The sequence below is a fragment of the Borostomias antarcticus genome, assembly GCF_949987555.1.
Source record: "Borostomias antarcticus genome assembly, chromosome: 8".
NCBI lineage: Eukaryota > Metazoa > Chordata > Actinopteri > Stomiiformes > Stomiidae > Borostomias > Borostomias antarcticus.
This window is the reverse complement of record NC_140241.1, coordinates 26,536,759-26,564,328: the sequence shown is the minus strand read 5'-3', so window position 1 is coordinate 26,564,328 and position 27,570 is coordinate 26,536,759. Positions and strand designations below refer to the sequence as shown.

General features: G+C 49.8%; 2 protein-coding genes across 2 annotated transcripts in view; one reads left to right on the top strand and one right to left on the bottom strand.

Annotated features, from left to right (window-relative positions):
* Positions 1-11,774, bottom strand: part of LOC311312094 (carboxyl-terminal PDZ ligand of neuronal nitric oxide synthase protein) — a gene marked incomplete at its 3' end in the record, with an annotated part of 45,294 nt that extends 33,520 nt beyond the window's left edge. Inside the window, exons 1-2 of the mRNA XM_084441963.1 lie at positions 11,656-11,774; positions 11,023-11,094 (exon numbers count right to left, since the gene is read on the bottom strand). Coding sequence (XP_084298089.1) covers positions 11,023-11,094; positions 11,656-11,760 — 177 coding nt within the window. The 5' untranslated portion in view covers positions 11,761-11,774. The remainder of the gene's footprint in view (positions 1-11,022; positions 11,095-11,655) is intronic.
* A 2,888-nt stretch (positions 11,775-14,662) lies between these two features.
* ttll11 (tubulin tyrosine ligase-like family, member 11) overlaps positions 14,663-27,570 on the top strand; it is a 30,542-nt gene continuing 17,634 nt past the window's right edge. Inside the window, exons 1-7 of the mRNA XM_084441587.1 lie at positions 14,663-14,957; positions 18,405-18,504; positions 19,650-19,783; positions 24,978-25,274; positions 26,072-26,356; positions 26,645-26,740; positions 26,902-27,011. Of these exons, the coding sequence (XP_084297713.1) occupies positions 14,742-14,957; positions 18,405-18,504; positions 19,650-19,783; positions 24,978-25,274; positions 26,072-26,356; positions 26,645-26,740; positions 26,902-27,011 (1,238 nt within the window). The 5' untranslated portion in view covers positions 14,663-14,741. The remainder of the gene's footprint in view (positions 14,958-18,404; positions 18,505-19,649; positions 19,784-24,977; positions 25,275-26,071; positions 26,357-26,644; positions 26,741-26,901; positions 27,012-27,570) is intronic.

Below are 27,570 nucleotides of genomic sequence, written 5' to 3'. Positions count from 1 at the left end.
CTCGGCTCCCGGGGTGACGCAGGCCGTGGGCCGGTCCGTTTGAGTCCTGGATTGCCCCCGGGCTGCCGGCTAACGCTAGCTATTAGCATTCTGAGGAGGCGGTGCTGAGGGGTTAACATGCAGGGCTGTGAGCGAGGCCCAAACCAGTTTGAAATACTGTTGGCCGCAGCCATGCAGGAACGGTAAACGGTCGCTATAGTTCCGCCCGGCCGGCCTGCGTGGAGCTGAGGTCTAGAGCCGGCAGACGTGTACGGCCGCGGCGCCGCAGCCATACATCTGTTCATTAACGACCTCGACGCCGACGCAGCGAGCCCAACAATACACCCATTATCTCTGCCCCCTCCCCCCCCCCGTGGCCCCTTTGCAGTGTGTGAGTGTGTGAGTGTGAGTGTGTGTGTGTGTTAAGCGCCCTTCAGAGATAGCTGAGTCGGGGTGTGGCTCCCTGCCAGTGGTCTGAACATAAAGCCTGAGATACGGGGCACGGCGTCATAAAAAGACAAGCTGCTTTTATACTGGGGGCCGGGGGGGCGGGGAGAGAGAGAGATGGAGGGAGGGAGAGCGAGAGGAGGAAAAAGAGAGATAGACAGGAGCAGTGTGAGGAGGACAACAGGCCGTCTCTGTGAACTGTGTGTTCAGGAAACACAAAAACACTCCTGTCATGGAAATGGAACTGTCCTGGAAAACACCTCAACCCCGCGCTCTGCCGCCTCGCGGCGAGAAGGCCCGGGGTTCGATTCCCGCCCGGGACGCCGTCGGTGCTGGTGGGCCGGGTTCCCTCCCGTGCTCACCTGGGCTTCCTCCGCGAAAGTTTAAAAAAAACAAAAACACGCAGGATGGATCGTTCCCCCTCTGTACCCGTTCCTGACCGGCACACGGACGTTATCGCTGCGGACTCGGTCCCCTGGCGCTGCTGATAAGAGCTGCCCGCTGCTCCCGGCTGCCCTTGGAGGAAGGACGACGTGGAGGATGGGAGAAATACAGAGAATAATGTCTTCGCCGACCTCTGCGGTGCACGTGTGTTTCTGGGTGTTCCTGCCCCGAGGCAGTGACAACCTCCTCTGTTGGCAGATTCCTCTGGGAGACAAAGAGGGTTGGGGGGTTTCGTTCCTTTTGTTTTTGTGCCAATATTTGTTTATCCAATGCACACACACACACACAACTACAACAACAACAACAAACTGGCAGCAATTAAATGCAGAGGAGGTGAGAGAGCGTTTGTTGACAGTGACACCAGCCGGATTACAAAGCCCCTCTCTCCATCTGTCATCGAGCACAGAGACTAGATGCTTGCTCTGCCTCTCTGCTCTCTACTGACACACACACACACACACACACACACACACACACACACACACACACACACACACATACACAGGCAGGCAGACAGGACATCAGAGAGACAGACAGACAGACAGGCAGGCAGGCAGACAGGACATCAGGGACAGACAGACAGGCATGTGGGCAGAAGGTAGAGACAGACAGACAGACAGACAGACAGACAGACAGACAGACAGACAGACAGACAGACAGACAGACAGACAGCCTGTTGTATATTTCTGTCATGCCTGGACAGATACTGATGGGCTGGACTGAACAGGGTGGTTTAGAAGGAGAGGTGTGAGGGGCCCGGGAAGCAAAACAGAGAGAGAGAGACACACACACACACACACACACACACACACACAGAGACAGGTTTCTACGCCAGTGCTCAAAGTGAAAGACGGATCTTCTAAAAGCCCAGCAGAGCCGCCAGTGTGAGGAGACGTCCCCCGCTAAGCCATGTGTGAAAGCCTCTGCAGGAACCTCCCTCCCCCCCCCCACCCCCCCCCCCCTAAGCCTGAGCTGCAGGTGTGTGAGGAACCGCCGATGACATGACGGCTCCCCCTCCCCTCCCTCCCAATACCACCGTCCTCACAGGGATTATCTGTCTGATCTGCCCTCCTTCTCTGCCCCCCTCATCCCTCCCTCTCTTCCCCCCATCCATCCCCTCATCCCTCCCTCTCTTCCCCCCTCATCCCTCCCTCTCTCCCCCCCTCTCTCTTTCCCCCTCACCCCTCCCTGTCTCCCCTCACCATCCCTCCCCTCATCCCTACCTCTCTTCCCCCTCATCCCTCCCTCTCTCCCACCCCCCTCATCCCTCTGCTTCTCTCTCTCTCCCTCCCTGTCACAGTGATCTGAGTAAGAGCATGACAGCAGGTCTTCTCTAGGCTCCAGAGACCATCCCGATCGAGCTCACATTGCTTCACTCCACGCATCAGTCTGGCAAAGCTCGATGGAGATCCGTTTGTGGTAGATCAGAAAACGATCTAACCAATGAAGCGTTCTTTGAGGAAATACTAGCGGCTACACGGGGCGTGGTTTAGGCGTGACGACAGCGACAAGCAACTGTTCAAGTAACAACAATGGCGACGCCTAGAGATTAGCATAGATGCTGCTATAGCATCCGTTATGCCCTTGACCAGGACATGGACTGAGCACTTGGACTTGATCCCTGAGCGCCATGAACGATGGCTGCCCACTGCTCCTGGCTGCCCCTGGAAAAGGACAGCTTGGATGGGAGACATGCAGGGAACAATTTCCACCGGCGACGTGTGTGTGTGTTGTGTGTGCTGTGTCGCTCCTCAATCACGTGTGTTGTGTGTCTCACTGTGTGGCCAATAAAGACCCTTGAGTAGGGCTGAGTATTGGCAAGGACCTCACGATACGATACGTATCATGATACATGGGTCATGATATGATATGTATCACGATACATTGCGATACAATACATGAATAAATTATAACATTTTAAAATGCAGCTGAAAATACAACTCCTGGAGGTTTCTACTCTTTCCTCTTCCAGGTCAGCACGCCCAACTCCACCTGCCCCATGGCTGTCGGACTCAGTGCGTACTGAGAGAAGTAGCCTGAGAATAGCTGAGCGTAAATGGAGGAAAGGCAGACTCCCAGAGAACCTTCTTCATTTCCACTCTCTTCTTTCCACATTCTCCTCCTCCCTGTCTGCTGCTAAAGCTGCTTTCTTCCACTCTAAAATCCTAACCTCTGCTTCCAATCCCCAAAAACTCTCTGAAACCTTCTCTTCACTACTCCAGCCCCCACCTCCTACTCCCAACTCCTCCCTTCTCCCTGACGATTTCACCAAGTTCTTTGAGAAGAAAGTTAACGATCAGATCCTCTTTCCCCCATCCCCCGGTCAATGCTGTGTGCACCAACCTCACCTCCCCACCCCCACCCTCTCCGCCCTTCCCCCCTCCTCTCCACGTCCCACCTTATCCCACTTTTCTCCCCTCTCCCCCAATGAGGTCCTCAACCTTGTAACATCTAACCGCCCTACCATGTGCTCCCTAGACCCTGTTCCCTCGACTCTCCTTCAGTCTGTTGCTACTTCTCTTCCTAACCCACCTCATCAACGCATCTCTTGTATCAGGATGCTTTCCCTCTGCTTTCAAGACTGCCAGAGTCACCCCCCTCCTGAAGAAACCATCTCTCGACCCCTCTGATGTCAAAAACTACAGACCGGTTTCCCTGCTATCCTTTCTATCTAAAACACTTGAACTTTTAACCAACTGTCTTCGTACCTCCACCAGAATGACCTCCTTGACCCTCACCAGTCCGGGTTCAAGGCTGGCCACTCGACAGAGACCGCCCTCCTTGCAGTGACGGAGTCACTCCATGCCGCGAGAGCGAACTCTCTCTCATCTGTCCTGATACTCCTAGAACTGTCAGCAGCATTTGATACGGTAGACCACCAGATCCTCCTCTCCACCCTCGAGGAGAAAGGTGTCGCTGGCTTTGTACTCTCCCTGTTTGCATCCTACCTGACGGGCCGCTCCTACCAGGTGACATGGAGAGGGTCGATGTCGGAACCGCGTAGTCTGACTACGGGGGTTCCACAAGGGTCTGTCCTGGGTCCTCTCCTGTTTTCCCTCTACACTACATCTCTGAGCATTGCCATTTGCTCGCATGTCCTCTCCTATCACTGCTATGCCGATGACACCCTACTGGTCCTGTCATTTCCCCCTTCTGACACACAAGTGGAGACACGCATAGCTGGGTGCTTGGCTGACATCTCGGAGTGGATGACGACACATCACCTCAAGCTCAATCTGCACAAGACTGAGCTGCTGTTCCTCCCGGGGAAGGGCTACCCGCACTGGGACCTGCACATCACCATTGAAGACACAGTGGTGACGTCGACATGGACTGCGAGGAATCTGGGTGTGACCCTGGATGACCAATTGTCATTCTCCGCACATGTCACATCCGTCACACGCTCCTACAGATTCATGCTCTACAACATTAGGAGGATTCGCCCTTTCCTCACTGATGAAACGGCGGAGGTGCTCATTCAGGCCCTGGTCATCTCTCTCCTGGACTACTGCAACTCCCTCCTTGCTGGGGCCCCGGCGTCAGCCATTAAACCCCTGGAACTTGTCCAGAAATTTGCTGCTCGCCTGGTGTTCAACCACCCCAAGTTCTCCCACACAACTTCCCTTCTCCGTTCCCTACACTGGCTCCCTGTAGCGGCTCGCATCCAGTTTAAAACTCTGGCACTAGCCTACAGGGCAATGAAAGGAACAGCCCCCTCCTACCTCCAAGCCATGGTCAAACCCTATACCCCCTCCCGACCACTACACTGCTACCTCGGGGCGACTAGTTGACCCGTCACTCCGAGGCCCCTGCGGTCGATCGACACGGTCACAGCTCTTCTCTGTCCTGGCCCCGCAGTGGTGGAACACTGATGTCAGGACAGCAGAGTCGCTGCCCATCTTTCGTCGCAGGCTCAAAACTCATCTCTTCAAGAAGTACTACAACGATCCTCCCTCTTAAGCACCTATTATATTTGAGATTGCTATTCTTGTACTTTGCCTTCAGCACTAGATTATGCTCTTAGTCACTTGTTTTAGAAAGGAGATGCACGTGTGAGTTCTGGCAAGTAGTAGTACATTGGCTTTTTCTATGTTAAATGCAATTATTTTTAGTCGCTTTGGATAAAAGCATCTGCTAGATGACTGTAATGTAATGTAATGATCCCGAGGGCGGGATTTAAATTCTTGTTTATGTAAAGCCTGAATAATTTATCTATGACTGAATTCTATCTTTAATTGTCTATATCCATTCACTGTCTTGTTCTGTATATTTTCCTTGTGCAAAAAAAACCCTGTGTAAAATCAATGCAGTACCTCAGAGAAAAATATTGTGATGTATTGCAGCGATTTTATTGCACAGCCCTACCCTTGAGGTCAAGATTATTATTAATATTATTGAAAGAAGAGCAAAGAATGACAGTGAAAGCTTTTCTCTGTGAAAAGGAGGTTTTCGCTCTTCTCCCGACAGGCTTCAGTAAGAATCTGATTTAACCGCCGTGAGGGATGACAGACAGATGGTTCATCCAATCACCATCAAAGTTCATTTTCCAACAAAGCTTTCCTAGATGGTTGAGTGGAACAAACCAGGTTAGATCTTCTTCTCCTGCTGTAACGACCTTGTCAGGCTTTCTCTCTGCTGCTCTCCATGGACACAAAACAACTGTTGTTGGGAATACAAAGAATACCGGAGGCGCTTATCAAATATGAGAGAGAAAGAGAGAGAGAGAGAGAGAGACACAAAGAGAAACAAAGAGAGATACAGAGAGAGAGAGAGAGATACAAAGGGAAACAAAGAGAGATACAGAGAGAGAGAGAGAGAGAGAGAGAGAGAGCGAGGTCCTCAGTAGCTGAGTCAATATTCATTTAGACGTAAGCTAATTACTTTTGATTTGGCAGCGAGTGCACCATGAGAATCTGACCCAGAATTCCAGAGAAAGGACAGAGAGATGGAACGGTTTGTCTGCCCCGGGGCTATGAACGCACCTCCCTGGACCGGACTAAGGTGGAGGGCAGACGGCCCACTTGCTCTCCAGCACACGTACAGTCCACTTCCCTAGAGACGGGGTTGAATCCTGGGCTGGTCTGCTGTTCTCTTCCCCTCTCCACCTCCTTCTCTGATTCCATCATGTCTACGCTGACAGGCCAGCCTCGCTATGCCTTAAACAGTTACAGTGAGAGCTCATCACGGTAAAAGCACCACATCCGTATGTGCTAATAACCAGCTGGTTACGACCAGCCTGGCAGCCGCGTAGGGGCAGCCTGTCCACGGGGTCAGGGGGTCTGTCAATACTTAGAACCAGCCTTGCTGTACTGCTCCGTGGGGTTAGTCGATAAGTTTATGGCTTTTTTCCACCATATTGTAGCACCTCAACTTAACTCTACTCGACTCTGTAATGGAATTAAATCTGATCGAAAGTAAAAAGATTTGCCAAGGTTCGCTCAAAGAGGTTTAGTCCGGTTTATTGAGAAAACATACGAGCGCAAGGACTTCCAGGATAACGCACGTGAGTGGCATCCAGCAGAAGTGCCGCAGTCTGGTCTTGCGCGGCCTTATATTCAAAGCAATACACAGGTATGACGCTTCCAGGGATGTGATTGGATAATCTATCTGTACACGTCATAATAAATGGCATACGTCATCAACAGTGGTCAAGAGATGAGACACGTGATATGAGAAAGAGCGGTAAATCTTGCAGGGACAATAGAACAAAGAATGGTTATTCAGGCCAGACAAAGTCTAGGTGTGTTGACCTCCTGAAGAGAGGTCATCCTGTCATAAATTAGATTAGCACAGCTATGTGAAAGGTTGAGGGAGGTGGTGAGGTGGTGAAACTACAATTTCTATGACAGCTCTATTCACTTTGGGGTTTTTTTCACTTCGTTTTCCACCAGTAGGGACTTCAGGTGCCAGGGCCACCACATAAACGTCCATGAGAGCGCCAGAAACAAAAGGTAAAACCCCATTGGAAGAGTACTTTGTGGGGATTTTTTTGGTCAGAACATCAACGGACGCCAGTGACCACTCATTGATTTTCCCGTTTTTTAAAACGAGAGCTTATGGTGTTTTTGACGTTTGACGAAACGTTGATATCGGCCGTTGTATATGATTGTTAATAACCTTTGAACATGGCTTATAATGCTAAATTCCGAATCTGTCCTTTAATGCTCATTTGAACATAACACTTAATGAGCGAAACAGTGAGAAACTGGTATACAAATGACATGTTCAGCTATATTATTATCATGACATTTCCCATGGCAAGGAGTTTGATTTCTCTACTTTAGTGTAGTGTTAGGAGTCTTTTAACCAGACCTTATGTTTTTTTTAGCTGCCACCAGGAGCTCTATAGCTCACTCGGTTGGTTGGTACTGGTCCACAAAAATGTCCACAAAAGTGCAATGTGGCGCCACAGCTGTTAACTAATCCACTAGTTAGACAAGAGAGGCGGCTGTAGCTCAGGAGGTAGAGCGGGTCGTCCAATGACCACAGGGTCTGCGGTTCGAATCCCGGCTCCTCCAGACGACATGTCGAAGTGTCTTTGAGCAAGACACTGAGCCCAAAATTGCTCCCAATGAGCAGGCTAGCACCTTGCATGGCAACTGCCGCCATTGGTGTGTGAATGGGTAAATGAGATTTACCATTACCACTTACAAGAGAGGAGAAGATTCAGCCAAAGTTAAAGTGCTTGTAGCCTACTCCATAGCTCGTTATATGGTCGCAGCTATTAGGAATTTGCACTTGTTTGAGATCCCGTCTACAGGTGGCTGTCTGGCTGAGCTTCCTTTGCACGTAGCCTGACCAATCAGCAGTCTGCATACTGGATACTTAGTAGCTAGTCTCGCGGTGCCAGACTACGTATTAGAGCCAGCTTTACTGCACTGGTCCGTGTGGACCGGGGTAATGCAGCAGAAACCTACGAGTCAGATCAATAATTAAGAGCTGAGGGTTTTTATAGACAGACTGGTCCCAAATGACTCCTCTCAACCACTTCCTCAACATAGACCTACTCAGTGGAGACCCCTGGAGAGACCCCTTCACAAACACACCAAACACTGCTTCTCCATTAGACACATACACACAAAACACACACACACACACACAAGCACAAACACACCAAAACCAACATGGCTGATGCTCCTTAAATACTTTTCCCATAGGCTCAGCAAAAGCATAACATCAGATCTATTCATTATTGAGAGGATACTAGCTGGCTGCCATCTTTGGTTGTCATGGGAGACTTCACACACGCACGCACACACACACATACACACACCCACACACAATGATAATACACAAAGCAGTTGAACAGGGAATCAATTTACAGTTGAGTTAGGAGGGAGTATTCCAATGAGAAATTAGCGCTCAAACAAAACAATTATTCCCCCAACCCCCCCCCTCCTCCCCTCTAATTATAACAGAATGGAATCTTCCCTCAGATTGCAGTAATCAAACTCATATCCCCTGCCTGTCTGTCTGTCTGACTACCTCACTGTCTAATCGTTTCCCTGCTTGTCTGTCTGTCTGTCTGTCTGTCTGTCTGTGTGTGTGTCTGTCTGTCTGTCTGCCTGCCTGCCTGCCTGCCTGCCTGCCTGCCTGTCTGTCTGTCTGTCTGTCTGTCTGTCTGTCTGTCTGTCTGTCTGTCTGCCTGCCTGCCTGTCTGCCTGGTACAGCAGTGTCAGTACTGAGGCCGCGTGGCTCCAGGGAGAGTTTGTGTTTTCACTTCCTCCACTCTCTCAGTGGAGCGGCGGGTTTCACGTGGGTTAAGCCGGGCCAGTTCACACCACCGGCTCTGTCCGGTTAGGGGGACGGAGGGGAGGCAGAACCGGCCAGGGAGAGGGATGGAGGCGGGGGGGCGGAGGTGAAGAAGAGCAGGGCGAGAGAAGGAGAAGACGGGTTGGGTTTAGCAGAGCTAGCAGAGGGAGCTCTGGGTAAATTGGCCACAGGCTCAAAACTCACCTCTTCAGGAAGTAGTACCAAGATCCTCCCTCTTAAGCACATATTGTATTCTTAGTTTGCTATTCGTCACTTTGCCTTCAGCACTAGTTTATGGTCTTAGTCAATTGTTTTAGAAAGGAGGTGCACTTGTGAGTTCTGGCAAGTAGTAGTACACTGACCTTTCCTACGTTAAATGTGATTATGGTACGTCGCTTTGGATAAAAATGACTGTAATGTAAATTAAATGTAATGTAAATGAAAGAAGAAAGAGGAGAGAGAGAGAGTGAGAGAGAGAGAGAGAGAGAGAGAGAGAGAGAGAGAGAGAGAGAGAGAGGAGAGACAAGCTGTCTTCTGCCAGCTCAAGCTTCAGACCCTCATGTGTTCCATATTAGAACATATTGTATTGACAGATTTCTGACATCCTGTGCCTCTGTGTGCTCTTCTCAAAGTAGACCTATCAGTCAGTGTCAGGGAACATGACATGCACAACAGGATGTAGAGCACACACACACACACCTTTCTGTTCTGCAGACCTGTATATTCGCAGACCGATTTAGCAGCCCAAAGATATCTCCCCTATGTCTCCTGTAGAGATTCTCTGGAGAGCTAATTTACCCACTAGACACACACACACACACACACACTACAGTATGCACGCACATGCGCAGATAGCCTACATGCACACATACAAGCACACACACTAACCCACTTTAATAGAAACGGTACACCTCTCCACACTCATCATCAAAACACCACCCACTAACCTACTGTTCTAGTTAGTAACGGGCGGAACCTCCCAAATGAGGGATAGAGAGAGTGACGGTTAGGGAGAGAGGGATAGAGAGAGGGAGGAAAGACAAAAGAGAGAGAGAGGAATAGAAAGGGGTGGAGTCTCAAAGCTCATGCGTTTAAGGTGCACCGTGCACAGTCATAACTTTCAAATCAATTCAAACCCAAACTCCACCCAGTCACTCAGACGTACCCTCTAATCCCATTGTGTGATTTCCCCGGGGGGTGTGTGGTGTAAGGGAAGGTTTTACTGCGATCCCATTCGTGTCTCGACCTAACCAGTGATTCACACTCAGATTAGAGAGCATCGGCTTCTCTCTCTCACACACACGGTGGTGTGGCCGTCTGGAACGAACACGCCAGTTCCCCTGAGGGGCTGAGAAGGCCTGCCGGCCTAGTAATCACACGGGCTGATTATTAGGAGGTGGCACAAGTGTACCGCACTGGACGGCCTGGGTGTTGGAGCACAGAGGAAGAGTGATAGAAAAAGAGAGAGAGAGAGAGAGAGAGAGAGAGAGAGCGGGCAGGGCAACAGAAAGAAGCAGAGAGTGAGAGAGAGACAGAGGGAAAGAGAACTGATAGTCTATCTGCTGAGAGAGCTGATGTCACCTCTCGTCCTTCCCCGTTGACTACCTTTGGAGTGCAGTTCCCCTGAGCACTGTAATCACACCGCTAACGCCGCCTTGTCAAAGGCAACGATGCCGAACCCACGCGTGTGCACACACTCACTCACACACACACACACACACACACACACACACACACACACACACACACACACACACACACACACACACACTCGCTGAAAGCAGTCCTGCTCCCATAGTAACCCTCACATGCAAAACGCACGTGCAAAACACACTCACAAAAAACAAGACACACTCAAGCAGTATGTGTGTATACTACGCACCCCCCCCCCTCTCTCTCCCTCTGTCTTTCTCCCTCCCCCTCTCTCGAAACTCAGAATAATCCAGCAGAGTCCTCACATCCCAGCTCAGCCCCGTATTCCCCTGTGAGGCAGTTAGCTTTGTTGTTTGCTATAAATGGCTCCTGGTGAATGGACATGGAGAGCATCACTGAGGCGCTGTGTTGTCATTGTTTGTTTAATTAGTGTGGAGGCTGTGTATTATGCAGGTGTGTGTAGGCAGGCAGAGCACAGAGCCCTCGCCCTCTAATTAACACAACGCTAGGGAACCTGCCATAGACAGGAAACACAACTCTTCCTAAAATGAGATGACGTCCGATGTACCGTATCCTTTGCTACTTCCTCATGTGTGCCGAGAATATATGTCTCCAATTACAATAAGTGTGTCTGTGTGTGTGCGCATGTACCAACGTTCGTAGAGACCAGTCAGATCAGGGTGTTGGGAGAGCAGTGTGTGTGTGTGTGTGTGTGTGTGTGTGTGTGTGTTTATGAGCCTCACTTACCCTGATCCTCCTCATGGCTGCAACTATCTCCATACGACTGTTGGGCCTGGGCACATCCAAACTCCCCACATACTGCACAAAACACACAACAGTCACACACGTTACAACAAACATATTCACACACACACACACAGAGAATACACAACATCGTAAAGAACAGCAACAACAATCACAGGAAAATGTGTAGATGCCAGTGCATTATCAGCTGATGAGAAACTGTATGGATCAAATCAGAACATTGGTATTACACGGGTGGAACACTCAATAACCAGAGAACCACTCGAACACAGGACCCCCCCCCCCTGGAAAACGGTTATTATCATGTAATTATAGGCTAGCTACTGGATTAACCTAGGAGTCTTGTTTTTGACTCCCTTATATACATTACAGGCACAATCGATGCATACCTTGGAGTCAAACTGTAACCTAGTTAATACAATAACTATAAATTCTGATATCAACACTGAACCTGTCCAGCGTAAGTAAAACGGGCAACTCCAAAAGACCCTTGAATCCGGATAGCCTACTATATGACACTCATCCAGACACTTAGCCTACAGAACAGCTATCCGCAGAAAAAAACCCTAAGTACATGGTGGTGTCTATAAGGCAGGCTATTCGAAAATATATCACCTTGGCTTGGAAATTGATCCCGTGCTGGTATGCCTCTTCGTTGTGGAGGGGGACTCGCGAGTCCCCCACATCATCCACCAGGTTGTACCTGTTCCGCGCGGGCATTCTCAAATAGATCAAACCCGGTACCCGGTCTTCCGTCCCGGCAGAGCGACACAACACCGGAGAGCGCTTAACATGCACAGTTACAACACATTTAGAGAGGGAATGCGCTCAACTGCGAGTGCCGATCACCCCGTAACAGACGGAGCCCATTGTCGCGAAGGAATGCGCTTTCATGGCACCGGGGATCCCGACCTCAAGTAGAACAGATTTGTGCGCCTCTTTTCTTTTCTATTCACCCCCCACGCCGACGAGCGCCTAAAACACTCCTTTTGTTGTAGCAATTCCTCGGGTCTTGCAAAAGCCGTACGCGTTTAACCAATGATTAGGCGTCCAACTTATCTATCGCTCTCTGGGGAGGCTGTGGTTTTCTATCGGCAGGTGGATGCCCCCTTGTTGGAGATCTTTTTGAATGCTGAACTCCGTAGGTGGTGGCATCACGGACATTACGCCCCCACTCTACAAAGCGACTCTCCCAATGGAGCAAAGTCCCAATTTATGACGTAACCCAGCCCTCTGGGAAAACGTCGCTGAACCATGAAACCGCTTCTCCCTCCCTCCTCTACCAACTGCCCGCTGAATCAACTTCCCGCAGGGCAATTCTACATTGAGTTCTTCAAATCCTATTGGCTATTTGTTATTGGCAGAGTTTACTCTTTGTTTTTATACCAACACTGTAGGAAAAGTTTACACTTTGCCTACCTACTGTTTGTTTGTAAGCAGGATCTATCTATCTATCTATCTATCTATCTATCTATCTATCTATCTATCTATCTATCTATCTATCTATCTATCTATCTATCTATCTATCTATCTATCTATCTATCTATCTATCTATCTATCTATCTATTTCTTTCTTTCTTTCTTTCTCTCTCTCTCTCTGTCTATCTATCTATCTATCTATCTATCTATCTATCTATCTATCTATCTATCTATCTATCTATCTATCTATCTATCTATCTATCTATCTATATATATATATATATATCTATCTACTACGAAATTGTGATTTTCTTTTGGTTGCTGTGACGCTTGTTATAGTAGGCCTGGGCTTATACACCCGTTTCTCTATCAATTTAGCCTCTGACCCGGTTAATAAGATAGATCAGTGTAACAACGGTTTTGAGAAAGCGATGCAAGTTACAAGCTGGTAAAAGTATGCAGTAGCCTAACTGAGGTTTTGCTGACGTTTCCTGTATCAATCCATTCCCCATTCACATTTGTTTCTCTCACATCTTCCCTTCTCATCCTAAAACAGTATTGATGGGAGAGAGGCCCTCTATTCATCACTGTCCCTCTGGTGTCATTCTGTCTGAAATAGTACAAGCACGCCATCTGCTGGTCACACGGAGAAAGTTGTAGGCTCTGCTACTCTGTTGGCCTCGGCCTATTCCGTACTGCAGCCCTCTCGTTAAATCATGTCAAATAGATTTGCAAAAATACCAAAGCGAAATGCAGGCCACTCGCATTCAAAATATAAATCCGCTCAATAAAGCAAATGCTGGATTGTGTGTAGGCCTAGGCCGTGTCCGAAATGCATACTACTTGCTATATAGTAGGCGAGATGCAGCATGCTACATCAAAACTGTGCATACTGTATTTCGCATATAGTAGGTACTATATAGTATGTAGTATGCCTACTATATAGTGCCTACTATATAGCAAGTAGCAGGTAGTATGCATTTCGGACACGGCCCTATTCTCTCACGGTAACGTTAGTCCTGTGTAGTAGGTCGGATTGTAAATTATGGTGCATTCGTTTATTACTCGGAGGTGGCAAATTGCGACTTGCTACTAGGAATGATTAAATAAAACGCCGCATGAACTCGCACTTCCTCGTCGCAAATTCGGATATGTTTCTCAGCCCCCAGTTGCCGGCTGACGTCAATATCATATATCATCATCATATCATTCGCTATAGCTCGAATGCACACAGGTCGGAGGTAGGTATTTTGCCACTTGCGACTTGCCACCTCCGACCACAAACGAACGCACCATTAGTACTAATTTGTGCCTCGAAGGCTTCCGTCAGTTGCTTGTCAAAACTCCTGTTCTGTATCTAGTGGACGTTCGCCGACTGCCCGGTTCACTGTAGGCAGGCGGTGGCACAGCCTCACACCGGTCAGTCTCTCCCGGTGCTGTCAGCCGTTATTCGAGTCTCTCGTAAGCTATGCTTGTCAGAAGGTAGCCGTCAAAGTCAGTCCGTAGAGTGTGGAAGATTTATTCCGATGCCACACTGACAAGCAAAACGTTAGCATGTTGTAGCTAGCGGTTAGCTAGCGTGAATCTCCAGGTCAAGCTCTGCGATATGCGAACAACGTCTGATGCCGACTAGCTGACTTTATCTAACCCAGTCGGGGTGATTGTGTGGACTAATTAACATTGGAAAGCTGGCGAGGGGTTGACGTTGTTAGTTAGCTAGCTCGCTAGCTAGACCTAGCTATGTTGAAAGGATCATCCACCGGTCCTTGACATCATCACCATCAGTGGGAAATCAATGCAGTAGCTAGCTATGCTGTCTAGCTAGCACACTGTGAACCTCAGCTAACGATAGTTGTGTCATACTTCGGGCGAGGTGATCTCTTCCTTAGCAATGCGAGATCTCCTCTGCCACTGCAAGCAGCTGTCGCGTAGCAGGGCTGGGTGGCATCGCGGAGCCCTGCCCGGTCTCAGAGACTCGGATCATGAGTGATCACTATGTACAAGCGAAAGGTCAGCTCGATCAGATGAGATCATCGGGGGATGATGCGGAGAAGGACCCCGGGGCAGAGGCCGTGGAAGAGAGACCAGCAGTGGCAGCATCATCCCCGCAAGCCTCCGTCTCACCCATCCCGACCAGCAGCACCACCACCGCTGGACGACATGCTTCCAAGAGCAACGTGACCGGCAGGAATCGCAGTAAAAGCAGAGGTAAAGTGGGGAAAGAGAAGAACTCTGACCCTGCCTCGCATGGGTCGACAGCAGCTGTCAAGGGTCTCAATCGGATGGGTCAGGATATGCTCCTGGTCAAAGGAACTGGGAAGATCCTGCAAGGGAAGACTGAGACCAATGGAAACCACGCACCCAACCACCAGAAGGGCAGCAAAGAGGAAGGGAACAAAGTTGCCAAGAAGAGGAAAGCTGTCACTGTGGATACCTCCAAAGCCAAAACCTCCCTGGAGGCGCTGAAGCTCAGCATCAAACAGCTGAAATGGAAAGAGGTATGCTGTGATGTTGAAAGCTGTGTTTATTGTGGCCGTTCATTGACAACAACATCTTTGGGTATGCTCTGTCTCTCACCCCCATACAAAGGAAAGGCTTCTGTATCAAGGTGAATCACTTTATATACAAGTATGCTTGCCATGTTGACAACCTTTATTTATCCAGGCAGGTCAATTAATTGGCACATTCTTATTTTAAAAAGGCAGCCTGACGAGAGGCAAATCGCAAATACCCATGTTGACTCTCTACCATCTTAACTCCAGAATAGTGCAGCTGCATCGTGTATAAATATATAAGGTATAATGTGTATATATATATATATATATATATATATATATATATATATATATATATATATATATATATATATATATATATATACATTATATAATGTATAAGGTTTTTACTAAATGATGAAATGTATAGGGCCATGAGCTGCTTCAATTACAAAGTCATTATCTTACTGGGAACATGATCATAACAAACCTGTTAGGTTACTGCACAGCTCTTTCATGAAGGATATCAAAGGGTACAGTATTCAACAGAGAGCACGCACTTTTAACTCTGTCACTTGAACCTGTCGGCTCACGGTCGTCTGTATACAGTTACCCATCCCCCCCCCCCCCCCCCGCCCACACACACACACACACTCGCCTCGTCTGTGACCAGCTGAAAGTGTCTCTAAATGGAGAGCCATGTCTTTAATACATTGATGAGATGGCTAATTGATACGGCCGCCCCGCACTTCTGGAGGTGAACTCCGTCTGTTGGGGGCTGGGTTTGTTTGAACGGGGGAGGAGCTAAATAGCTGTCATCGTCTGTGATCAAGCCTGAAGCCTCCCTTTCATTATACATGAAGAGCTGCGGAGCGCGAAGCAGTCGGACGCTTCAAGTAAAGACTGTCTTCGCTCTTAATGCTCAAGTTCATCAGGCCTAGTGTGTCTGGTTTCAGAGGCTTGACTGTCACTGTAGGCCTGTACGCCCCTCCTCCCTGGCCTGGCCCCGCCCTGCCGGCCTGGCCACGCCTCCACCACAGCCAAGGGTGGAACGGATCTCCCTGCCCACTGGAAGAGACCTTTCAGAAAACCCCTGGCCCTTGTGGGGCTATTGGCTGCCCTGTGAGTGTCAAGTGCATTAGGCCCACTGGCACAGAGCCCGGGTAAAGAGGGTATGATTGTAATCCTGAGGCTGTAAGTGGTTCTGGGAGTGTTGCTGGAAGATGTGGAGGATGAGTCAAGGTCTGGGCCTAGAGTCAGCGCAGGGCTCTCTCTCTCTCTCTCTCTCTGTCTCTCTCTGTCTCTCTCTCTCTCTCTCCCTCTCTCCCTCTCTCTCTCTCTCTCTCTCTCTCTCTCTCTCTCTCTCTCTCTCTCTCTGTTTCAGCCAGACGTAGCGTAATACCTTAACTGCATGGGCTTTCTCTGCCTGTAAACTGTAATTTCTGTCACACTGACCACTTATGGGCCCATATGAGTTTTTCTAGTAGGCTTCCGAGATATTCTAGTGTCTAGTGTAGTTCTGGGCCTCTCCATTCAGCTGTTCACTGGAGCTAGCCTAATACACTGCCACAGCCAGCATCCTTACGGCTACAGCTATGACTGTGGGTGGTTCCCCAATAGCGTCATTTTGATGACACAGCACTTTTTGAGCTATAGGCGTCTACCAGATGACTTTCAGCATATGGCCTAGTCTTAAATGGAGGGAAATGATTAGACGTAATCCCTCGTAATCCAATAGGTTTTACGTTCCCCAGTGGGAAGGGGCAGATTGAGATTGAGAGCTGCACGTTTGAAAGGGAGAATAGTGGACTTTTAACTAACTTCTCAACTCTGTAAGTGGACTGAGTTGTAAATAGGCTTACAGACTAAAGGAGGCTATGGGTGTGACCATTCATGTAAAACAAACTCTTAACCAGACGAGACCTGGGAACTGTTGCCAGGCTCGTGGCCATGCATAAACTATGAAAACCCCCTGTCTAGCCCCAGTGAAACAACGGGGCAGGCTAAGAGGACAGAAGACGAGGTTGTTCATAGTTTATATATGGCTATCGGTTAGGACCGGTGTCTCGTGTCTGGCAGCCTCAGGAGTGGGGACTCGGGATCAGGGCTGTGCCAGCCTGCCAAAACCCAGTCAGACCATCTTCTACCACTGCTGTGTGTCATCTCTGTTAGGGTACTGGAGATTACTAGAACTACAATGGTCCATTATTTACTTAATCACGCAGAGAGGGTGCACAATGTCCCGTGTGTGTTGTAGTTGACTTAGATCCCCATTAGCTACTGTATTTTAACAGTAGCTACTTTTCCTGGGGTCCCAATAAATCTGATGTCTGCGTGTGTGTGCGTGCGCCCGTGTGTGCGTGTGTGTGGTGTGTGTGTGAGAGAGAGAGTGCGCACAGGCATGCATGCGTGTGTGTGTGAGCGAACCCTGCGCCAGTGTAATGCCGGTACGTTGTGCAGAATGGGCCTCTTCCAGTCACCATAGAACATAAAGGGATTTATTCTCCTAGATGAATGTGGCCTACATCCCTGATCAGATTAGGACGGCTATACAGAGACATCTGAGGGATGCTCTGTTGTATTTATAGCAAGCCTTGGGTGTCATGCAGGCAGGCTTCCCCTCCTTCTCACACATGGGAACACACACACACACACACACACACACACACACACACACACACACACCAGCTCCCTGTCCTGACTCTCCTGACCTGGTTACACACACACACACACACACACACACACACACACATACACACACACTGTAACCAGATGCAGCAACACTCTCCATGCCCAGTTAGCTAGGAGAGGCCTGTTGGCAGGCTGACCAGGTCTGGAGAAACCGATGGCCTGATTGGTTGAGCACCGCCCACTGGGAGGCTCAGCCCCGCCTCCCTGTGTCACTGGCAGGGCGCCCATCCGGTGACCTCAGCTTACCTGACTTGAACTACATGTACTGTAACTAGACTAGCTGGCCGTACTTGGCCCGTGTCATGGCAGAACTAACTGGCCCAAATGAGCTCACCTGGCCTATGACATCATACAGTAGGTACGGTAAGGTGCAGCTGTATGAGCTGCTAAAGCCCCACACGCGCTACACACTGGGAAAGTTGCCCATCCCGTTTGGTTTTGTAGTGTGTCATAGTTGTTTAAAGTACAGCTAGAGAACAGCTTCTCTTACTACTGTACGCCATTTACTGTACAAGTATTTCATATTTATATTATATATTATATATTATATATATATAATATTTATATTATGAAATTACCATTTCATAATATATTTATATTACCATTTACCATATTATCAAACTGTTTGCATGTATTCATTATTATATGAAAACAAGACTAATCATTACCCATAACTTTCCTTTCTTTCTCTCTTTCTCTCTCTCTCTCCCTCCCTCCCTCTCTCTGTCTCACTCTCTCTCTCTCGCTCTCATTCTCCAGTTTCCAGTGGGTAGAAGGACAGCCTGTGACATCTACTGGCATGGTGTGTCCTTCCACGACAATGACAACATTGTCTCTGGGCAGGTCAACAAGTTCCCAGGTACGCACGTGCACCTCCTAATATGGACATGCTGCGCAAGTCCTATGGTCCCCATGGAACTCAATGTAGGCTAACACAGCTGTATGGTTGTGTGCATAGACGGCATGTATTTACTGTAAGAGCCAGGTGTCAGTGAGCCTGCTGTACTAATGCTAATGCTAAAGCTAGTGCATAGCTAGTTGTCATGCCATGTCACTTTAATGATCTCAGTAGAGATTATTGTATTAGTGGGTGGTGTAGAGATGTAACGGTATGAACATTATGATTATAGTGACCCTAATTATCACGGTTATCAGTATTATCGCGGTATTGTTAAAATGTGCTGAAAATGTTCAAAAACTACTGATACACACACTGAGATAATTTCACCAAGTTTTATATGGAAAACCACAAATAAAATCAGCAGCACTGTGCACTTTTTGCTTGCATAAACATTAAAATAATGTGTCTTGGAGACTGTTGCTAACTTTAGCTTTTGCTGGACCGTATTTACAGTGAGTTTTTCAAAGTGCGGTAATCAAACATGGTTTTAATGATAATTTTAGCGATAAATGTAATACAATTTTATCGCGTTTAATCATTGTACCGGTTATAGTTACATCCCTAGGGTGGTGTTAGAGTAGGGCGCATCACTCCTCTGCAGACAGCCTTTTATGACTACCATCTATGTATCCCTCCTCCAGATGTAGCCTGCCTGTAACTACCACTCCAGCGCTGTATCCCTCCTCCTACTCTAGCCTAGCCTGACACTCAGACTGAATTGGCATTTCGTTTCACTTTATTCAGCGTCAACAGGCTCCCATTGCTGCCGTTTTCCGAGATGGCCGTCCGCCGTCCTCAGTGATTAGTTCATCCCCTAGCCAATCACGTTGCACAGTTTTAATTCTGTCACCGCAGTCAAAGGACACTGATTGGCCTGGTTGGAATTCCAACCAAGAAATCACTCTGGGACTCTAGCCTGCCTGTATAACACTACTGTAGCTCTGTATAGAGTAGACCTGCATCTGTGTCATGTCTTGTCCTTGTCTGTCACACACAGGGACCAGTTCTGAGAGGATTTTTTTCCTTGCCCAGGTCTGTGTGTGCGTCTCTCGTGGCTGCCTGTCTAACCTGTGTGTTGCTGTGTTCCTCTGCCGTGTCTCCAGGTATGATTGAGATGCTGAGGAAGATCAACCTGAGCAGAGCCATGAGGACCATGCAGGAGCTCTTCCCTGAGGAGTACAACTTCTACCCACGCTCCTGGATCCTGCCTGAGGAGTTCCAGCAGTTCTCCACCCAGGTAGATACAACCCAGCACAGGACACCAGTAACCCCACTACACCCTGGTAGATACAACCCAGCACAGGACACCAGTAACCTCACTACACCCTGGTAGATACAACCCAGCACAGGACACCAGTAACCTCACTACACCCTGGTAGATACAACCCAACACAGGACACCAGTAACCTCACTACACCCTGGTAGATACAACCCAACACAGGACACCAGTAACCTCACTACACCCTGGTAGATACAACCCAGCACAGGACACCAGTAACCTCACTACACCCTGGTAGATACAACCCAACACAGGACACCAGTAACCTCACTACACCCTGGTAGATACAACCCAGCACAGGACACCAGTTACCTCACTACACCCTGGTAGATACAACCCAACACAGGACACCAGTAACCCCACTACACCCTGGTACTGTAGATATAACCCAGCACAGGACACCAGTAACCCCACTACACCCTGGTACTGTAGATACAACCCAGCACAGGACACCAGTAACCGTGACTAGGACAGTGACAGTGACTAGGCAGGCTTGGACAGGTGGGTCCTGAGGTGAGATTTATCTATAATAATTGCGTCAGGCTGGCGCATGTGCGGGGGCAGGGAGTTCTAGAGTCAGGGAGCAGGGCAGCTGGAAGCCATGGGCAGGGATGGACAGCAGGCCAGCAGAGGAGCGAGGGGGAGCGCGGGAGAGTGTGCACTCCTGAAGGAGGTCAGGGAGATACGCGGGGGCGAGGTTATGGAGGGCTTCGTAGGTGAGCAGAAGTTTTTTCTTTATAGTCAATCCAGTATTGAACGGGCAGCCTGTGTAGTTGAAGGAGAATGGCGGTGTTGTACTCATGATCTGGTGTGTGTAATGATCCGGGCAGCAGAGCTCTGGGGGATTTGGAGCCCTTTGAGCCGTTTGGCGGGGAGGCCGGTGAGAATGGCATTGTGGGACTAAGACTTCAGTGCTGGATTGAAAAAGGGATGTGGATATATTGCGAAGGTGGAAGAAGGCAGTCCGGGTGATGTGTTTTTTTTATGTGAGGTGCAAGAGATAGGGTGCTGTCAAGAGTGACGCCCAGGCTCTTGAGAGGGGTACAGGGAATCCATCAGTGATGACGTCGGGAGTGGGGTGTTTTGGGCTTTGGGGAGGGTGGTTTTGGACCCAATGAGCACGGCCTCAGTTTTGCTCCCATTGCTCCCAGGAAGTTCCTGCTTGTCCTGCTCCTGATGTCTTGGAGGCAGGTGGCGAGGGAGGTGGGAGGAATGGCAGCTGTGGGTTTAGTGGAAATGCAGACGTGTGTATAGTCGGCGTAACAATGAAAGTGAGCACCGTGGTGACTTAATATTGTGTGAAGGGGAAGGAGGTGCAGTAGATGATATAGGAGGGGGCCCAGCACTGACCCCTGGGGGATGCCCAGTCTAACAGCAGAGCACCTTGACAAAGTCAGTAAGTAATAAATAAGTAAGACACCTCTCCTTCCCAATCCTTATTTTGAACCCTGAAGCCTAACCCTCATACACTTACAACAACAACAACAGCATAGCCTACTAGGTATATGTGCTCCATCTTGGAGCCATGCCAACAAGGTGTACAGTACGTGATTTGTTGGCTGTTGTCAAACAGTGTAAGCTCTCTCTCTCTCTCTCTCTCTCTCTCTCTCTCTCTCTCTCTCTCTCTCTCTCTCTCTCTATCTCTTCTCTCTCTCTCTCTCTCTCTCTCTCTCTCTCTATCTCCTCTCTCTCATGCTCATCTCTCTCTCTCTCTCTCTCTCTCTCTCAGGCTCTCTCTCTCTCTCTCTCTCTCTCCTCTCATGCTCATCTCTCTCTCTCTCATGCTCATCTCTTTCTCTCTCTCTCTCTCTCTCTCTCTCTCATGCTCATCTCTCTCTCTCTCATGCTCATCGGCCTGTGCCTGGACAGGCCCACAGGCCAGTGAGGTCTTACTATTCTTAGCCAGCTCACGTTCCAGCTCTGGGTGTCCCGTTGTAGCATACTGTAACTGTACTGTACATTGTGAATAGCAGTCAGATAAATACACAGACTGTGACCCTGTTTTTTAATGAGGAATTGTGTCTTGTCTCATGGCAACTGTGTTCTTCTACAGAGAAGAGAAATTACTCTTCTACTTATCCTGTCATCCAGTATATTGTATGGGATATAGGTCTGGGCTAATGGTATATAGAGTAACTAGTGTTGGGCATGCATAAAACGAGAGCCTGATTTGACCTCAGTGGCCAACAACACACGCACACACACACATGCGCCCCCCCCCCCCCCCCCCACACACACACACAGTTCAGCACTTTTCTGTGGTGAGGCAGGGAAGCTGTTCTGAGCACAGGCTGAGCTAAGCAGCTTAAGGTGCAAAGCAGAGTAGATCAGAGCAGAGCAGCTGCTAATAATGAATGACACGCTCGCTGACAGACTCTGACGCGCCTGGTCACTCGTCACTCAGGCCATACCAGAGGAGACCAGCTGTGGGACACCGCCTTCTGCCATGCGCGTACGCACGCACACACACACACACACACACACACACACACACACACACACACACACGGTCTTTCTCTCTTACACACGCACACACACTCCTACTCATCGGTCCTCCATCAAGCTGGAGTAATGGTGTGTGACCTTGACATGTGGGCAGTGACCTTGAAGGGTCATGTGTGTGGATATCCCATTAGGCCGGACTCAGACCGAGCGCTTTTTAGCAGCGTTTTTTAATCATTTTCCATGAGAGCGAATTGTTTCCCTCACTGGAGTGCCCTGAACGCCTCGAGTTGAAAGAAAAATTCAACTCGGAGCAGAAACGTGCCTGATCTCATTTGCGTTGCCCAATCAGATGAATCGAGAGGCGGGCCGACGATTGACAGCAGATTGTCAAACTGTTCCCGACTCACGCTAATGAGCCTCGAACCGACCATCATCCAGGCGAAGCTCCTGGAGCAGCCGGTGGTGCTCCCCGGGGTTTCTCCTCTCTCTGAGGGTCTCGTACTCACACGGACCTCCGTCTCCCTGGGTCCAACGTACCTCTGAGAACTGCCTCTCACCCTCAATCGGAGCCAGAGGAAGTGCCCTCCCCCTGTTCATTTTTTTATGTAGATGTTTTATCCCTCGGTAAGGTAACTAGGTACTAACTAGCTAGGTTCTGCTTACGTAGGACCGGCGACCTCGTATGACCTAGTACTGTATGTGTAAACCATGGTGATTAAACGGATCTCGAGTTTTGAATCCTGAATCAGTGGTTGCCTAGGAACAACGACAACAACGCAGTAAGCTGCTCTTTTTTTAAATTGTAGGCTTCAACAAAAAAGGCAGTGTCTCGCATTCTGAACGGCGCCTTAGGATTCTCCTTACAAGCTAAGCTTCGCTGAGACATGGTTCAAGTGTAGGGCAAGAGACGGAAAAAAGTATATACATGCACATCATGAACAAACTGCACAATACAGGACAAAATCCACACACAGTAAGATGCCTGTCCCGTGCTTTAATTTCCCCTCAAATCAAACACATAACGTTTCGCCCTGGAAACAATCTGATGAAGCCCTATAGGAGAAACATTATGTCTGTCTGTCTGTCTGTCTGTCTGTCTTGTCTGTCTTGTCTGTCTTGTCTGTCTGTCTGTCTGTCTGTCTGTCTGTCTGTCTGTCTGTCTGTCTCTGTCTGTCTGTGTCTGTCTGCGTCTGTCTGTCTGTCTGTCTGTCTGTCTGTCTGTCTGTGTCTTCCTGTCTGTGTCTTCCTGTCTGTCTTCCTGTCTTTCTGTCCGTCCGTCCGTCTGTCCGTCTGAACATTAGCAGCCATTCATCCTGCTTGGTGAATTCATGAGTGACACCAAGACATCTGTTTTCAGACAGCGGGGGGGGGGGGGTGGGGGGGGCCACCGGAGCTCTTCACTCTGGCTCCACAGTCCCACCAGACTAACCCCGCTGGGTGTCCCCTGGCTGTCACATCACCGTATTGGTAGGGGACAGGCCTGGGACAGGATGGAGGCCTTAACTGTCCGTCCTAGTTGTAAACCCTCAGAACCCTCCGCCCATATTGCGGTGCAGTGAATGGTGCGCTTCATTCAACGTGCTCTAGGGGGCAGCGAAGCCACACTCAACTTCCATCTGAAGTGAACAGCCTCGGAGAGTTGTGTAGAGCTGGAGAGGTGCTTTTTAGACTGAGGTCCAACCCGATTGTGTAAGCTTGTGACTCACCGTGACTGGAATAGTTTCCACAGTCTTCGAAGCGTGGGGCGGACGTAGGACATGGCGTAGATCCGCCATTTGCCACCTGCAGGTCGTGGTAAAGTGCTCTTCTCTGAATATAACTTTAATAGGCTCATTTTCAAATGGGATGTGAATGTCTAATGGTCTGAGTGTATCTGGACCTATCTATTATAACCATTGTGATTGTGAGGCGTCGGGGCAGAAGGACCAGCAGTAAATCAGCGAACTGACTATAAAGTCGGCGTTTCTCATGTCATTAAGAGCTGCAGAGACCGAGAGAGAGCTCTCCTACTCTTCTTTAGAGCAGAACATGACGTTAAATCAGCCTGAATGTCATGGAGACTGTAGGACCTTAGGTAAATGGCACTATTTCGGACTTAAAAGGTATTACTGCTAAAACCTCATGATGTAGATGTATCCTTTTGTACACGTTGCGATAGTTATGGCGAAGTTAACTGCAGGCTCATTAACGCGACTGGTTCTGTATTTTTAACATATTGAACGTCACAGAACTCAGCTTGACCCGACAATAAAGTGAGTCAGCCAGCCAGTCAGCCAGCCAGCCAGCCAGTCAGCCAGTCAGCCAGTCAGCCAGTCAGCCAGTCAGCCAGTCAGCCAGTCAGCAAGTCAGTCAGTCAGCAAGTCAGTCAGTCAGTCAGTCAGTCAGCCAGTCAGCCAGTCAGTCAGTCAGTCAGTCAGTCAGTCAGCCAGTCAGCCAGTCAGCCAGTCAGTCAGTCAGTCAGTCAGTCAGTCAGTCAGTCAGTCAGCCAGTCAGCCAGTCAGCCAGTCAGCCAGTCAGTCAGTCAGTCAGTCAGTCAGTCAGTCAGCCAGTCAGCCAGTCAGCCAGTCAGTCAGCCAGTCAGTCAGTCAGTCAGTCAGTCAGTCAGTCAGTCATCCAACAGGACAATCAGCCAGTCAGTCATCCATCCATCCATCCAGCCAGCAGGACAGCCAGTTTCCTAGGTAACCACTTCCCCCCCCCCCCTCAGATCCGCATGGAGAAGGAGAACGCCTCGGCCCTGAAGCCCACCTTCATCGTCAAGCCGGACGGGGGGTCCCAGGGGGACGGCATCTTCCTGATCCGCGAACCCGGCGACCTGCGCCTCATGGGGGGCTCGTCTCCGGGGGGCAAGCAGGCGGTGGTCCAGGAGTACATCCACAAGCCCCTCCTCATCGACAAGCTGAAGTTCGACATCCGGCTGTACGTGCTGGTGAAGTCCCTGGTCCCCTTGGAGATCTACATTGCCAAGGAGGGTCTGTCGCGCTTCTGCACCGAGCCCTACCAGGTACAGTACAGCCCTACCAGGTACAGTACAGCCCTACCAGGTACAGTACAGCCCTACCAGGTACAGTACAGCCCAACCAGGTACAGTACAGCCCTACCAGGTACAGTACAGCCCAACCAGGTACAGTACAGCCCTACCAGGTACAGTACAGCCCAACCAGGTACAGTACAGCCCAACCAGGTACAGTACAGCCCTACCAGGTACAGTACAGCCCTACCAGGTACAGTACAGCCCAGCCAGCAGGCACAGAGTCAACAGGCGCCAGGAAATCGGGATATTTTCACTGTCGAAACGAATATGATGATAGATAATATCAGTGAATTAAATTCAGCTAATCCCCCTCTCCCTACCTCCCTCTCTCCCTCTCTACCTCCCTCCCCCACCCCCTCCTTTCTCCACCTCTCTGCTTCCCTCTCTCTCCCCCACTCTACCTCCATCCCTCACTCCACCTCCCTTTTTCCCTGCCTCCCTCCCTCCCTCTCTCCCTCCCTCTCTCTACCCCTCTCTACCTCCTTCCCTCGCTCCCTCCCTCCCTCTCTAACCCCCTCTCCCTCCCTCTCTCTACCCCTCTCTACCCCTCTCCACCTCCCTCTCTCCCTCTACCTCCCTCCCTCACTCTCTCTCCCCCTCTCTACCTCCATCCCCTCCTCCGTCTCTCTCCCCCTCTCCACCTCCCTCCCTCTACCTCCCCCCCTCGGTCTCTCTCCCCCTCTCTACCTCCATCCCCTCCTCCGTCTCTCTCCCTCCCTCCCTCCCTCCCTCCCTCCCTCCCTCCCTCCCTCCCTCCCTCCCTCCAGGAGCCCAGTCAGAAGAACCTGAGCCATGTCTTCATGCACCTGACCAACTACTCGCTGAACGTCCAGAGCGGGAACTTCGTCCACTCGGACAGCCTGAGCACGGGCAGCAAGCGGACCTTCTCCAGCGTCCTGTACCGGCTGGCCTCCAAGGGCGTGGACATGAAGAAGGTGTGGTCGGACATCATCGCGCTGGTCATCAAGACGGTCATCGCCCTGGTGCCCGAGCTGAGGGTCTACCACCAGGCCGACATCCCGCCTGGCAAGCCGGGCCCCTCCTGCTTCCAGGTGTGGGGGAGAGGGGTGCGGCACGGTAGTTGTGTGTGTGTGTGTGTGTGTGTGTGTGTGTGTGTGTGTTGATTGTTTTTAATTTCTTTAACAAAATGATGTTGATCAGATATAATGTTCAGGAAAAAAGCCATGTCTCTCAAGAGGTAGATGTTTATTGTGTGTGTGTGTGTGTGTGTGTGTGTGTGTGTGTGTGTGTGTGTGTGTGTGTGTGTGTGTGTGTGTGTGTGTGTGTGTGTGTGTGTGTGTGTGTGTGTGTGTGTGTGTGTGTGTGTGTGTGTGTGTCAGATCCTGGGGTTTGACATCCTGCTGATGAAGAACCTGAAGCCTGTGTTACTGGAGGTTAACGCCAACCCCAGTATGAGGATAGAACATGAGCAGGAGGTGAGGGAAACCTTCATCATCTTCATCATCATAGTCTACATTACTAATTCCACCTGCATGAATAGTTTAAAGCCTTTGTGTGGAGGTTTCAAATCTTTGTGTGTGTGTGTGTGTGTGTGTGCGTGTGCGTGCGTGCGTGCGCGCGTGTGCGCGTGCTCCAGGTGGCTCCCGGTGTGTTTGAGTATGTCCCCAGTCCAGTGGACGAGGAGGTAAAAGTGGGCGTGATCAGAGACACGCTACGACTCATGGACCCCGCCCAGAGGAAATCACAGTGAGTCACACAGACACACACACACACACAGACTGGTTGGGGGTTGCTAGGAGGGCAGTGTGTCTCTCTCTCTCTCTCTCTCTCCATCTCTTGGTCAGTCCATCTTTATCAGCGCACCGCTGGCTCAGTTCCCCATAAGCCCGTTAAACGGAAAAATTAAATTCCTGCCGAGGCGTGATGGAATTTCACACATGGCCGCGCCGTGTGTGTGTGTGTGTGTGTGTGTGTGTGTGTGTGTGTGTGTGTGTGTGTGTGTGTGTGTGTGTGTGTGTGTGTGTGTGTGTGTGTGTGTGTGTGTGTGTGTGTGTGTGTGTGTGTGTGTGTGTGTGTGTGTGTGTGTGTGTGTGTGTGTGTGTGTGTGTGTGTGTGTGTGTGTGTGTGTGTGTGTGTGTGTGTGTGTGTGGCGGCGGGGCCTACGCCGCCCACTGGCCTGTGGGATGGCCGTCCCCAAACTCCCATTACCCACACACACACAATTTGCTACTCTCTCTCCCTCTTTCTCAATGCTCGTCGTCCCCTCCATCCCTCGCTCCCTCCCTCCACCCCCCCTCCCCTTAAG